Below are 14,728 nucleotides of genomic sequence, written 5' to 3'. Positions count from 1 at the left end.
TGTGGTGAACATTTGCTGCTGCTTCAGTATGACTCTCTATTTATTATGATTCTATTTGAAGTGTCGCGTAAACCCTCATCCACTCACAAAGTCTGTTACTAAATCATGCTACATGTAAGATAATGTGTACGGAAGAGGTCTTTGGTGATCAATGATCTGTTGAACATTAATAACTCAGTTATTACACAGCGTCTACGACTGCATCTAGACTTAACTATCCTTTGCTGGATGCTATGAATTCATGTGTGTGTGTGTTTGTTTTATTTTCAGCTTTGATTACAATTTACTTATATGGTAATTTTAGAAAGAAAAAAAAATACATGAAGGAAACGCTAATAAATTCTTATAACGGAGTCACGCTGTCATCGTCAGCTCTCGTTTTGAGTTCTTCTTTTTTTTTAATTTATGGGTGTTTTTGGAGGAAACAACCGTGAAATTCTGGTGATCTCAGGGGTGGATCCAGTGAGATGTTGTGTACATATATATATATATATATATATATATATAATATAAGTACATAAGAAAATGTCAAATAAATCATTTGTTGGAGAAAAATAACGAAGATGTAGGCAGTGTTCAAGGAAATAGCAGCATGATAAAAAGCACAGTCGAGGTGTGGGGGCACTACGAGGTGCTGCAGCAGACGTGAACATCCGTTCAACTTTTTAACTCTCTAGTCCATCAGGTGTGGATAGGTGGGTGCAGGATGAGCGCTGGGATAGACGGAGTTAGCTTTGGGGGGGTGGGGGTGGGGGGGTGATAGTTGATTGCAAGAGATTTAAAGGGAGTGTGAGGTCAGGGCTTTTGTCTTGTCAGATGTAAACAGGCTGCTCCTGGGCCGTCAACAGGCGGTACATGGCAGCGGGCATCGTCTTCATGTGGATCTGAGACAAACAACAACAGAGTCAATTCATGGAATCATTTCGATGGACAGCAGGTTAACTACTTTTTTGTGCTAAATATTCCTTTTAATTTGGGAGCTTCACAAAAAAAAAAAACGGAGCTGTGCTATTCTCATGAACGACAGAAAGACGTTATTTATGCTTTTCTTGAAGTGAATTCCGTCCCGCTTCAAAGCGGTGACGTGTTGTGTTTGTCGGTGTCGGTGTGTTTGTCTGTTAGTATGTTTCACTAAATATCTTCACAACCTTTGCAGATAGAAAGAGAAATGACATTGAGAAAACTAGGTGAAGGTCAAAGTTCAACTTTTTTGCGCTCAGGAACTGGATGAAACAGAAAAACGAGGGAGAAGTCTAGTGTGAGTACGACCGTCGATCAAAGCTAGTGTTTTGATCTATGAAAGTAGGTCAGGGTAAACTTTTGAATTGAGTGAATAAAACCATCTCTGCTACCAGGAAGTCGTGTGAACTTTATGGTCTTTCTCCGCGCTGAGAGGTCAGGATGTGGTTTTACTTTTTGCACCATGCATTGTGCTGCACACACACCGACACACACCTTTGGTTTTCATGTAGCTGCTGTTGCCATTTATACCCAAGCCGTCCTCGCTGCAAAGCTAATTAGAAGACATTTGATGCGGCTTCTTCTACGCAGCGAGTGAACTGTGAAATTCACAGCTAATATTACTGATACTCATCTGTTACAGCTTAGTGGGTCTACTCTATAATCCACATTATTCTGTTAATCTCTACTGTCCGTCCGGTACGATGTCTCACCTCTCCTACAGCATTAGACAGGATGTGAACGATTTTTTCGTGGGGCGTGGCGACCACGCTCTGGCTGTTGATCTCAATAATGCGGTGACCCACTCTGACCCCGCCCCGCTCGGCGATGCCTCCACGCATAAGGCTGCAGATCTGTAGAATGGACACCATCGGTCACACTTAGGTGGTTTCAAAAGAAAAGACACAAAACAGAGCCACGGCGGTACCCACAATGCCGTTCTGGACGCTGAAGCCCAGCTGGTAGCGGAGATCTGGCCGTCTGATGAGTACGGTGGTCACCGGAGGACATCTGACGATGTTGAGTTTGATCCGGGCCTGGTTCTTGAGACCCTGTGTGAGGGAAGTATTATCAGATATTATCAATCATACACAGACATGCTTTGTGGAAGCCTAAAAAAGCTTCTGAGATATATCTTTATTCTGGTTCCCATGGTGTATTTTTTTCCTTTTACTGACAGCACACACAGCTGAATTCTGGAGGATATCTTATCGATTTATTTTAACCTTAAGCACAATTTATAATTTAACAAACAGTCATTTAATATTTATTATCAAAGATGCTGTCACACACACCTTGATGATGCTCTGGCAGGTAGACAGTGGGAGTCCAACAAGACTGGTCCCATTAATGGACATTATCTGGTCCCCTATGTTCAGTCTGCCAGACCTCTCAGCCGGCCCAGCATGCATCATGTTGGCGATGATGACAGTGGGAAGGATGGAGCCCCACCCACTCTCCACAATGACCACACCCAGAATTTCCCCTTTAGCTTTCTCTATGAATACCTGTAGGGTCACCGCAGAAACGAGACAAAACCATAGGATGTGTTACATATAAACGTTAGGAACAATTATTATTAAAAAGAATCATGTTATTATTAAAAAGAAAGAATCACAAAAACAAGTCAATAAAACGTTAATATTATTTCATTGTCAGCAGAACGTATTTATGTCAGTGTTACTGATAACATCTAAAAGGTCTATATCAGGGGTGTCAAACTCATTTCACCGGGGGCCACATCAGCATAATGTTTGTCCTCAAAGGGCCAGATGTAACTAAATGTAATATAAAATACATGTTAAATAAATGTAAGTACTTTTTAATGTTAAATAACTGAATTTATTACTTATTCAAGTTACAAACATTATGGTTGCAGAAAAAAAGAAAATAATATGTTTCTTTGTTTCTCTTTCATAAAATAAATCCTTTTAATTTGTCAGGTTATTAAACCCACAGAACTCAATCAATCAAGGATCAAACTATCCAATCAATAAAGAAAAATAACATCAAACACAAGTTACAACATTAACTTTGTTCAAAACGTTTTTGTCAATGTTAAAATTTGCTTACGTATTGCATTGTGGGAAATGTAGTTTTGCTCAAAGCACACTTTTGACCTATTTATTTTTTGACACTCTGACCTTTTATGTTCTAGCGGGCCACATTTGGCCCCCGGGCCTTGAGTTTGACACACGTGCTCTAGAGATGATAAAAACTAGATGAAATGGAAGTCCCCATTAATTAAAGCACAAAACCCTTTCAGAATAAAAGCACAGCCACACTCACGTCTTTGCAGTTTTCAGACTTGGAGAAGTGGATGAGGTCGTCGTTGTACATGTCCTGCGTGTTCAGCAGGTCGCTGTACTCCTTCTGGCTCAGGTCCTCGGGGTTTATGCCGTTGGCCCGTAAGAACTCCTGGTAAGCTACGCTGAAGGCCTGACCAATGGACTGGGCGATCAGCTGGGCCTAGACAGGGAGTCTCACAGTCAGCGATGGTGAACACGACTGACTGTCACAGATAAGTTAAAATGACACAAATCACACAGACATCATGTAACTCCTGCCGGACTCACATCCTCAGACTCGAACACGTGACATATCATCTTGTACTGGCGCTTGCTGTCTTGCCCCGGGTCTGAAGCCTCCATGTTCTCCTGAGAGTCGGGGCGAGGCATTTTGCGTCGCGCCATCAGAACTACAATGTTCCCAATGTCAGCGATGTAGGAGATGGTCCTCAAAGGGTGGTCCATCATTGTGTCCTGGGGGTCAGAGAACCAGGAGTTACACAAGTGACCAAGAACTGCAAGGACAATGAACCCAACACAAGACGGGCAACTCTAATCAGTCCCCTTATGGACAAATCCGAGTGGGGGTCCTGCTGAATCAAATATTATTGGGTTCATAACTGCAAAATTATTGTTTACATAATAACTGATCCAGTGATACTATTAATTGATTATTAAAGATGGCAGCAGGAAATGGCTGAATACATGAAGACATGTGTTTACCATATTTAAAAAAATACATACATTTATAGTTAAGATATAAATATAAAACAGAATCAGAGAAATTGAGATTCTCCAACCGCTTTTTACATAAATGACATCCTTTTCTATTTTTTAGAAAACCTGAAGTCAAACTACAAACTGAAAAATTTAGAAAACTGTCACAGTCCTGTTTTTTTTGTGTCATTATTTCCTGTTTTTTGCTTTCTGTTGTGTTCAAGTAATTTGTTTCACTCTTGTTTTTCCCTCCACTGAGTGTGTGATTGTCTCCACCTGCTCTGCAATCTGTTTGTCTTTCTGCCTCGCACCTGTTTTGTTTTCCGTTTTGTTGTCTATTAACTGCCTTAGATTTTCTCCTTGTGGTTTTTCAGCATTTATTTGACTTTCATTGTCGAGAATTTTCTGATTGTCTGTCATTTTTTAGGAAAAAGCATTTTTGATATTATTATTATATTATATAAATTAATGAACCTCCAATAAAGTGATACCCAATCAGGGTCTGAGGTGATTTGTCTAGAGGTGTTTGACATGAGACAATCAGAATGAGTACCTGCGAGTCAGCATTCAGCACCTTGATTCTCTGGGTGGAGATGAAGAGATCCACCTCTGTCATGGGCTGAGGCTCGCCTTCAGGAGCCTACACACACACACACACACACACACACACACACACACACACACACACACACACACACACACACACACACACACACACACACACACACACACACACACACACACACACACACACACACACATATATACACAACCACAGTCACAAATGAGTGGTTGACACACATCATAAAACAGGCATTCACACACAAAACATGAATAAAGCAGAGCTCAAGGTCTGGCAGCATCTAAAACAAGCATCTGATTATGACAATCTGATTATAACCATCTGATCATAACCATCTGATTATAATCATCTGATCATAACCATCTGTTTATAACCATCTTATTATAAACATCAAATTATAACCATATAATTATAACCATCTGATTATGACCATCTGATTATAACTTTGTGATCATAACCATCTGATTATAACTTTCTGATTATAGCCATGTGATTATAACTGAAGCAAAGAGTGAAAGAAAACAATGAGCGATCAGCAGATGTTAAATAACCCTAATTTTTTAACTCTGTTTAGACACACTGACCAGCTACTAGTGCACTGAGAAGTGAATTCCATCTCCAACAGAACATCACAGTTTCAGAACATCTATGGAACTTCAACTCCAGGGATCGTTATATCTTCTCTTCTATTTGTAAAATAACACAACAGTTCTGTTGCCCTATTAAACAGAAAAGACACTTGTATATTTTTGGTAATATCTTTATTTATCACTATTTCTTATGAATTTCTTTATAATCTAGTTCATCCATTTAATTGATTCCTTGTTTGGAAACCCACAGAGGAGCAGAAAACTAAGCCCTTAATGTCTCCGCAGCGAATCTTTCCAGCTCGTCCACCAGCTTGATGAGAGATGTAATCCCATCAAAAATTTTAAGTCTCCACTTAGGTCTCCTCCCAGCCTGGTTCGTCTGGAAAATCTGCAAATGGAGTCACGAACCGCCTCAACAGGCTGCTTTCTATGCAAAGGTGCAGCTGCTCTAAGAGGTTATACTGATTTTTTTGTAGTTTTTTACTTTTACTTCATATTTAACTGTACAAAAAAATTGTGGCGGCAAAAGAAAAAATCTGTGTATTAAAATTAATCATTCTATATTCCTCTGTGAGACAGTACATAGGAGCACACTGTAAAATTTGGAACTACAGTTTCTCTTATTTTCTGCTGCAGTGCAGGAAAGTGAATGGAAAGCCAATTCTAAAATCCATGCACACTTGAACTCTTCTGAATTCTTGTGGTGCTCAGATCTTCCTGACATCGGTCATCAATACCAGTAATGAGTGCAGTCGAACTGAGAACACAAACTACAAGACAGCCAACAGCAGAGGGTGAAAGAATTAGAGTAATTACTCCAGTAATTCATCTCACTTAGTTTAATGAATGTTTGTCAATATGATTTAACCATACATTTGTGTCCAGCCGCACTCTGTGTTGGAAAATGATCTGATCTACCCTTTAATCAGATTCTAGGGGGAAAATCTTTATAAATGTTCTCTCTCTAAAAGGGTTGATAGGATTTATTCTCCCATTCACTCATCTTCATGTTCTTCAGCAACACATTTAAAAAAACAAAAAAACAATATTGTGAAAAGTGTGTGTGTGTGTGTGAAATGTGATATTCACCTTAATATTAAGGTTCTACTGACTATTTTATCCTGTTTTCGGGGAAATTCATGTAGTTTTTGACATGTTTGTCATAAATATTTCAGCAGGTTTTGAACTGGTTGTCATGACATTTTTTACATCCACATATTGAATCCTATTGGCTCTAATGAAGAGTGGCATCAACATCCTCTTCAGATCAAACTATCAATTTATCTGATTGTTATGGTCACTTCAGTGCTTATTAGCATGTTAGCATACTAAAGTCACGCAAACAGCACTTTATGTGTGTACAGTATATACAGTATTTTCCGCACTATAAAGCACAAACAAAAGCCTTTAATTTTTTCAATTTCTTATTATCCAAAGTGCCTTATATATGAAAAAAGTTTTAAAATAGACCATTCATTGAAGATGAGTTCTCAGATGCGTTTTATAATCTAGTGCGCCTTATGTATGGGATTTTTTTTTAATAGGTTATTCATTGAAGGTGAGCCTTATAATCCAGTGTGCCTTATAGTGCAGAAAATACTGTACTCATGGAAAAAAGGGATTTAAATCTATACTCTTATCACTTTATCATCAAATAGTCTCAACATGTAATTTGATCACATTTGAAAAGTCATATGGCTTCTTAAATGTATAATGCATATCAATATTTTAATTCTAAATCTGTTTTAGAGCATTGAGACAATTTGACTGTAGTTATAATCTGGATGCTGCAGAACTAAAGAATGTGAGGTATTACAGAGAATCAGCACAAATAAAGAATCAGCACAGAACCGGGAGATTACAGCTGTTTCCTGCAACCTGCAAATTGGATTCCTTCCATGATCAGTTTTACCCATGGAAGGAACAAGGTGTCTGATATGGAGCGATACGATAAAGCTACTGGCTGGATTCAGGAAAATGCCAAGAATTAATGAGAGACAGGACAGTGAAGAGAACACAAAGGACAGGATAGTGATGTGTTGGGACGGACACAAAGAGCCAAGGACAAAACAAAAGCTGTGTTCGACGGTGTGGAGGAGGAGACGGATGTGTCGGTACTGCACCTTCTTCCTGCTCTGGGCTAATTTCTGGGCCGTCTGCCAGGCATGGAATAAAGCAGACAGGAGAGTAATGGGTTAGATTCGCACACAGGAGAGACTGACTGGATCATCATGGGTGTGTCGTACTGATGGCTTCATGCTCCATAATGAGTGTTAAATATGAAGCTAACCATGGGGTCACGACCTTTATTACATCACAGCACGAATCCTGGTAGGAAAGAGGAAAGTGAATCTTGGACTGACGGAGCAGAGCTGAGAGGTATTGATGAGGAGGAGCACTCCTAGGACTGTTTTCACACTAGTGATTGAGCTTAAGTGCTACTGGTAAAAATAGCATTTTATGCATAACGGAAACCCTCAGAGTCAGTCAGTCTCATACATATATTCACTTAAATTAATAAACATCATATATGCACAGAAAAGAGTAGGTAATATGACTCAGTTGCATGAACGTATCATTAGTAAACCCCCTCGGTAACGTCTTAAAATAGTGCTGCACAGGAAGCTTCACCCTCAAATCAACCTGGTACGTCTGCACTGAGAAATACAACAAAATCAGCATAAATCACTTATTAAGTGTAACCCCAATATAGCATGACATAAATAAGACAGGGACATCAAATTTCAGATTTCAAATTTCCCATTCTGTAATTATGAGATTTTTAAAATATTAATTAATTTTGAAATGCACATACACTCCAGTATTGATAATTTAGTTTTTTTTTTTTTTTAAATGCCATTTATCTGTAAAGCAGAATCCTACAAATCCTACTTTTTCTGCTCTGAGTGTCTTCCTCTCTGTTCATCCAGCCAATCACAGCTAAGGCCCGCCCATCTGGAGCCGGGTCCACTCACAGGTTTCTGCCTGTTAAAAGCATGTTTTTTTCCCTTCCAGTTGGTCATTGCTATTGTTTGTTAGGATTTGGTAGCATTTAAATAACAAACATTGATAATGGTTTGATGAATTAATTAGTTTAATTGATTATTTGTGGTAGCATCACCAAAGGCAACAGGATGGAAAAGTGTTTTTGCATTAACACTCCTTGACCAACAGGGGTCTCTGTTGTCCAGGCAGCACAGACAGAGGACGATGCACCCAGACTCCTCATCCTCAGGACTAGAACAACAACTAACAGCGGTGAACAGTTCACAGACTCTCTTTGACATGATGTCTCCATCAGCAGACATGTGTCCGCTTGTTTAGAAGTTCTAATGTAAAAGTTTTAATGGGTTTCTATTTAGTTTTGTGACGGGACGGTCCCACTGTAAAGATAGGCTTTATTTCATTTCTAGTTCATCTGTGCTGTTTTTTTTAAATTTCTATTAAATTAATATAATGTCAATAATTAATTACTATGGGCACAGATTGACTGCATTTCATTACAGCATTACAGATTATGGATGGTGATTCCATTAAGAATATAAACAAATTGATTGGAATACATATTTACCATTTTGTCATGAAAATCTTGTTCCAAACAAAATTTAAAATATATGTTAATAAAATAGATTAAATGCGTGGGAAGAGACAAGAGGCCCAGAGCTGCTGTGACTATATAAGCATTGAATGATAACTCTATAAAACTAGGTTGAGTTTAAATGGGTTGTTTTGGACTTTGTAAACATTTGAACATTTCCTTTTACCTACAAATCAATTATAATATTACATAATAGTACATTTCAGTGTACAGATTAAAGGATAATTTTAATTTCTAGGCCTTATTATATTTATTCACAGTCAGTGTACCTTATTTCAATTAAGCACAAAAAAAATCTCAGACCTGATTTAAAGCTCTCTGGGTTATTTTACTTTCTGATCTCAGGCAGTAAATCATTCCATAGAATGAGGAGCTCACGATAAACAGAGGAGGGATTTTTAATCTTCATTATCTTGCCTGCGTCCTGTGAACTGAGTGGACATGTGGGAATGGAGAAGCTGAGAAAATAGATCCTGGTAGGTGATGAGCAGCAGGTATGAGTCCGAAATAAATTCAAAGAGGAGCCGGAGAAGTGAGGAGAGAATCTGTATTGACGTATTTTGGGTTCTTGGAAAATATAGCACCGTATTTTGTGCTGCAGTGAGGAAGACTGCAGCACCAAAGTCTGGAGGAGGTGAATGTATGAATCGTTTTTGTGTGCGGCTGAAAGAATGCTGCATCACTGTGAGCTGATGACGGGGGTTGTGGGGGTGAGACCCTTTTTACACTGGAAGCTGATGCTGCCGTGCTGAACATCTCACCTCTAATGCAAAAGAATGTTTGGGGGCTATTAGCAAATTGGGTTTCCATTATACCAGAGATGTTCCATTTAGAGTACACAAACAAAGTACCACAGAGAAGGGTGTTTGTTTTGGTGCTGCTGGGGGTAAAGAGACCAATAAATAATGAGAGGGAATTTACTGTCAGAGTATAAAGAGTCAATCAGATGAAGATAGACAGACAGACAGACAGACAGATAGACAGACAGACAGATAGATAGATGGAGATACATAGAGATGGATGGGTGGATGGATGGATGGATGGATGGATGGATGGATGGATGGATGGATGGATGGACGGATGGATGGATGGATCCACCTTGATGCGGCTGACGGCCTCCTGGGCCTGCATCATGCGGATGTTCTTGGATGGCGTCTTGTCTGACAGCAGCTGGGTGGAGCCCAGGTAGTTGGCGGCGAAGATGATGCCATCAATCAGGTCCTCTGGGTCACATGGTCCTGGGACTGAAGGGAGGGGGGGAGGGACCTGCATTAATCAATCACTTTAAACTGTAAATAGATCATAGATGCCGATGTGGAGCGTGGAGCAATGACATCATTCAGCAGACAGGTTTCTTTAGGAATTGCAATGAGGTTACATCAGACTGGATAAATAGTGGGCACCACCCCACCCTACTCCGACACCCCCCCCCCCTCTGTTGACTACTAAAGGTCTTGACATTAAGAAAACAGTCAGCGGTTCAATACGCTGCAGATCAGCAGGGATGAGCGAGGCGTCAGCTCCATCAGGTCAAACACTGACAGCAGAGGACGACCAATGGGGAGGAAGACTACACCCTACACCGGCCCCCCCACCATGTGTGATGGAAAGCAGGCCAGGATGTCAGAGTTGTTGTGTCTTTATGACCTAAACTTGTGTTTCTAGCTGATAACCTTAGCATAAGTTCACAGTTATTAGTCAGATATGACCTCCTCACACACTCTAAGACCACCAGGGGTGGATCTGAGGTCTACCCCATCATTCTTTCCCAGTAATCCTTACATTCTTCATCAAGGAAGCAAATACTCACCTTCTACATATGTGGGGAACGACGCCAGGCTTTTCCTGGACTATTCATGAAAAAGCAAGAAGAAGACCATTTCCAAACATTAGACCAACTTTAATGTGAAAAAGTGAAAGTGATCCAAATCTGACGGATAGTAAACTGTTGAGCACACCTCTTTACTGGAGGGAGAGGACTCGAAGCTGTCATCCTGCAGCAGATGTCTGCTGGACGACTCTGCTCCTGGAGGTGAGGGGGAGCCGGAACAAGGAGACTGCATGGACAGAATAACAAACAGCAGAATGTGTGTGAAGCAAAGATGGCAAACACCTCATTGTAAATGCATTAAGTGTTAGCAAATGCATGTCAAATAAATACACTGACTTCCATGGGCATTGAAAAGGGCAAAAGGTCGTCCTCTGTGACTGGCGCTCTGCTAAGGATATCAACGTCATTACCACTCGTCTGTTAGTGGATGTTAGATTGAGGATGAGGTTCTGATTCAAGACACAGACTGAGGAAATTCTCCATGATTTCTTCCTGACACATGTGTTGAACTGCTAATAATAATAATAATAATAACAATAATAATAATAATAATAATAATAATAATAATGATGATAATAATATGAATATTATAAGAATAATTATGATGTGATGATGATGATAATAATAATAATATTAAAAATAATAATAATAATAAAAATAATGATGATGATGATTATGATGATGATGATGATAATAATAATAATAATAATAATAATAATAATAATAATAATAATAATAATAATAATAATAATAATATACTAATACTACTACTAATACTACTATTACCACTGCTACTACTACTACTACTACTACTGATGATGATGATAATAATAATAATAATAATAATAATAATAATAATAATAATAATAATAATAATAATAATAATAATAATAATAATAATAATAATAATAATAATATGGAAATGTATAAATGCAAACAGATAATAAAGCTTCACATTTTAGTAGTTTAATGTATTTTATATTTATAATAATATATTTATATTGATCCATTTTATATTTTCTGGTACTGAAGCAGCATTTTTGGAATCATGCATTCTCTAGATGCCCTTATGGTCTCATTAATTAAGGACAGCCACACAACTCTCCAGGCAAATACCACACAGATGAATGACAAATGAGGGCGATGAAGTGTCCAACATTAAATTCTCCCAAAACAGTTTCAACAGCTTTTACTATTGATTCCATAAGTCTACTGGAGGGGAGGGGGGGCACTGTCCTACAGAGAGAAGACCAGAGCATTGGAATAACTGCATCTTCACAACCATCCAACCACTCACGACTCACATCTCTCTTTGGTTGGAGGAGATCACTCCCATCAGGGGCCAGAAATGTTTCATGGTGGGATGAAAGCGATCGCTCAGAACAGTTTAGTATTGATTTGTAGTGCGTGTTGCTCCTAAAGGGATGAGTGGAGTCAAACAACGCCAGCAAAACAGCATTAGCTCTGCATTCTGCTCCGCATAATCCCCATTATCTAAGCACTTGGATACTTGTTGATAATAAGGATGACTCATTAGCAGCTCATTCCGTCCACGTCTGCAGAGCAGCACCTTTAGTTTCTGCATGATTCAGCTGTCGCACGCCCGTTCATCTCGGTAACGAGGATTCTATGCACTGCAGCGTTGTCATAAACCTCCTCATCATCATCATCACACACATCTCTAGCCGAGAGTCTGGTCACGTCCTGACATCATGAGTCACCTGCTCTGCTGCTTTTCTATCACTCAGCAGTATTTGACAGCATTTGACAATACAAGAATGTCCATCAAACATCATGTGGGTTCAGCAGGTGGTGGACAAAAATTGAGGAAGGAGTTCATGGATTTTGTAGAGTGTGGTCACTGAACACATCAATGACTGCAGCACAGGCTGTGGCAATACCAATAAGCTGGAAATTATCAGTTTGTTGATTTTTTATAATAGTATAATTGGTTACATGCAATGTTTGTGCCTGGAGCTGTTCATTATACTGACTATTTTCTGTGGATCATAAAAGAAAGGAGTACAGTGAAGTCAAAAATTACAATTACTGTAATTAAAGCAAAATTCAATTATTGTGCAGTTAATTGTGTTTGCTTTGTTAATTTCCCCTGAACTCAACACAGAAGGGCATACGATGGGGCGCATTCCTCCACCAAGGCCCCACAGTCACACTGAATCAAATTAAGAACCAATCAGAGAAGACAAAAGTTCTACCCTCCAGGGTCTGATAGAATAAAATGGACATAACAATCTTGGATCCATAAATGCTGCCTACGTGGAGATCACGTCATTAGAAAAATGATTTATGCTTTAAAAATTTTCCCTATTAAACATTTATATACAATCAATTATTTATTGACATGGAGAGAAATGTGTTGAATCTTTAAAAGTGGCCTAATTACGCATCACCACATCGGTCCTGACACATTTTCTTCACTACGTGACAGATGGTGAAGTTTAGAGGTACGGTTCACTTTTCTCATGCGCCGCATTTATTCTACATTTAATGAGTCAGTTAAGTCGCCTGTCACCTATATAAAATATAGGTATAAAATATGATGCACCATAACAGTGTAAAAGCACCGATTAAAGCTCCACCTCCACATAGTGTTACCATCCTGGACCATAAAAACCTTAAATTTGATCCTGTAAGCCCATTAAACAGAAGACCCTGATGAAATCAGCTGGGTGCTACACGCCTCCATTTAATATTATGGTGAATTCGAGAGAATCTTCTAACCTTATTGCAAATAAAAAATTTTAAAAATAAAGCCATGACATCTCTGATGTCTGATTCTACCACAAACAAAGCGAAAGTCATCATCAATGATGTATCACACCTCATCTCCACCATCTCCATCATCTCCACCGCGTTGGTCGGCCTCCTGCTTCTGCTTGGCCTGGTGCTCCTCGAGCTTTTCTGCCTGATACATCCAAAAGTTTTCCATGTCTTTCAGTAAAATGTGCAAAACTGAACTTCAACAGGTGGACTGGTGACGGGAGCAGCGGCGTCTGGTTACTGGAACACCAGCGTCTGGGAGCTGCTCGGGTTTCACTCAGGGTTTCATATCAGGATCAACAGGCGTGATCAGTCTGAGTCTGCTGAACAGGAGTCCTGTCTCTCAAATGAAACGTCCTGTTCAATACAATGTGGACGGATTAAATATGAAGTTTAAAGCTATTAACAGTTATTCTTATCAAGGTGACGTAAACAGAAAAACAGCTCCTGGTCTTTCTGTTACTGGATCCTCACTGAATTATTTAAGCTACCCTTTACCGTCTTTCTCACCGCTGCTCTATAAATGATTGAGAGGAGGGAGGGAGGGGTGACAACAGTAGGAGACAAAAGATTGATGTGAATGTATGACAGCAGATGATATACAGCATTTCCTTCAGGAAAAATACAGTTTCTATCTATCTACCTATGCAAGGAGGAGAACTTTTATGTATGTTTCCATGTTTTTTATGTTTGTGTCATATTCATAAAATACACAAAACCTTCTTGGATGTTATGAAAACTTGGATTCATCTGTGTTTTAAGGCTCCAGATAACATTTATACCTTCGCGTTTACTGGGCCTTCAAAGAGCCATCTGTAATGCATTTGGCGTCTATATGGACGGCAGCTTTGTCTGAATTACACAGTCATGATGAGTATCTAATATTCTTGCAAAAAAAGCAACTTGAAAATGAGATATTTTAGAACTTGACAGGCATGATTGTGTGGAGACAATAAATAGAAGTGACCTAAGGGTGCTTTCTTCTCTTTTCTTTTTTTAACAGAGCAGCTCTCAGTTGAGAACAACAAGAGTCAATCATTTGTGGGCGGATTAGCTGACTATATAAATTAAAGAGATCAGCTTCGAATGTCAGAGCTTCGCTTTGTCTTCTAGAGTTTACAATATTACAGACTTCTTAATTCCAGAAGACGTTCATACAGTTTTATCACTGATGACCTGCTGTTCTGGTCTTGTGATAAATGTAGAATATTTCAATTTCTTTTCTTCTTTTTTTTATTGTGTTTTCTAACGTACGTACATGTCCAACTCAAGACTGGAATAGATGTTTTACAATCTGGTTTTGTCTTGATCCCTGTTATATAGTTTAAAAAGAAGGACATATATTTAAAAACAATGAGATTCTCACTGCAGACGAGTGGG

The 14,728-nt window shown here is 39.0% G+C and overlaps 1 protein-coding gene across 2 annotated transcripts in view; it reads right to left on the bottom strand.

The window, feature by feature from the left end:
* Positions 1–549: 549 nt before the first annotated feature.
* Positions 550–14,728, bottom strand: part of apba1a (amyloid beta (A4) precursor protein-binding, family A, member 1a) — a 33,572-nt gene continuing 19,393 nt past the window's right edge. For both annotated transcript variants that reach the window (XM_068310853.1, XM_068310854.1), the window contains exons 3-13: positions 10,695–10,793; positions 10,547–10,586; positions 9,835–9,980; positions 7,262–7,294; positions 4,519–4,605; positions 3,537–3,722; positions 3,250–3,429; positions 2,256–2,468; positions 1,893–2,012; positions 1,674–1,814; positions 550–884 (exon numbers count right to left, since the gene is read on the bottom strand). In XM_068310853.1, the coding sequence (XP_068166954.1) occupies positions 813–884; positions 1,674–1,814; positions 1,893–2,012; positions 2,256–2,468; positions 3,250–3,429; positions 3,537–3,722; positions 4,519–4,605; positions 7,262–7,294; positions 9,835–9,980; positions 10,547–10,586; positions 10,695–10,793 (1,317 nt within the window). In that variant the 3' untranslated portion in view covers positions 550–812. The remainder of the gene's footprint in view (positions 885–1,673; positions 1,815–1,892; positions 2,013–2,255; positions 2,469–3,249; positions 3,430–3,536; positions 3,723–4,518; positions 4,606–7,261; positions 7,295–9,834; positions 9,981–10,546; positions 10,587–10,694; positions 10,794–14,728) is intronic.

The sequence above is a fragment of the Antennarius striatus genome, chromosome 3, assembly GCF_040054535.1.
Source record: "Antennarius striatus isolate MH-2024 chromosome 3, ASM4005453v1, whole genome shotgun sequence".
NCBI lineage: Eukaryota > Metazoa > Chordata > Actinopteri > Lophiiformes > Antennariidae > Antennarius > Antennarius striatus.
Note: the sequence above shows the minus strand (reverse complement) of the source record. Positions and strands in the feature narration are given on the sequence as shown.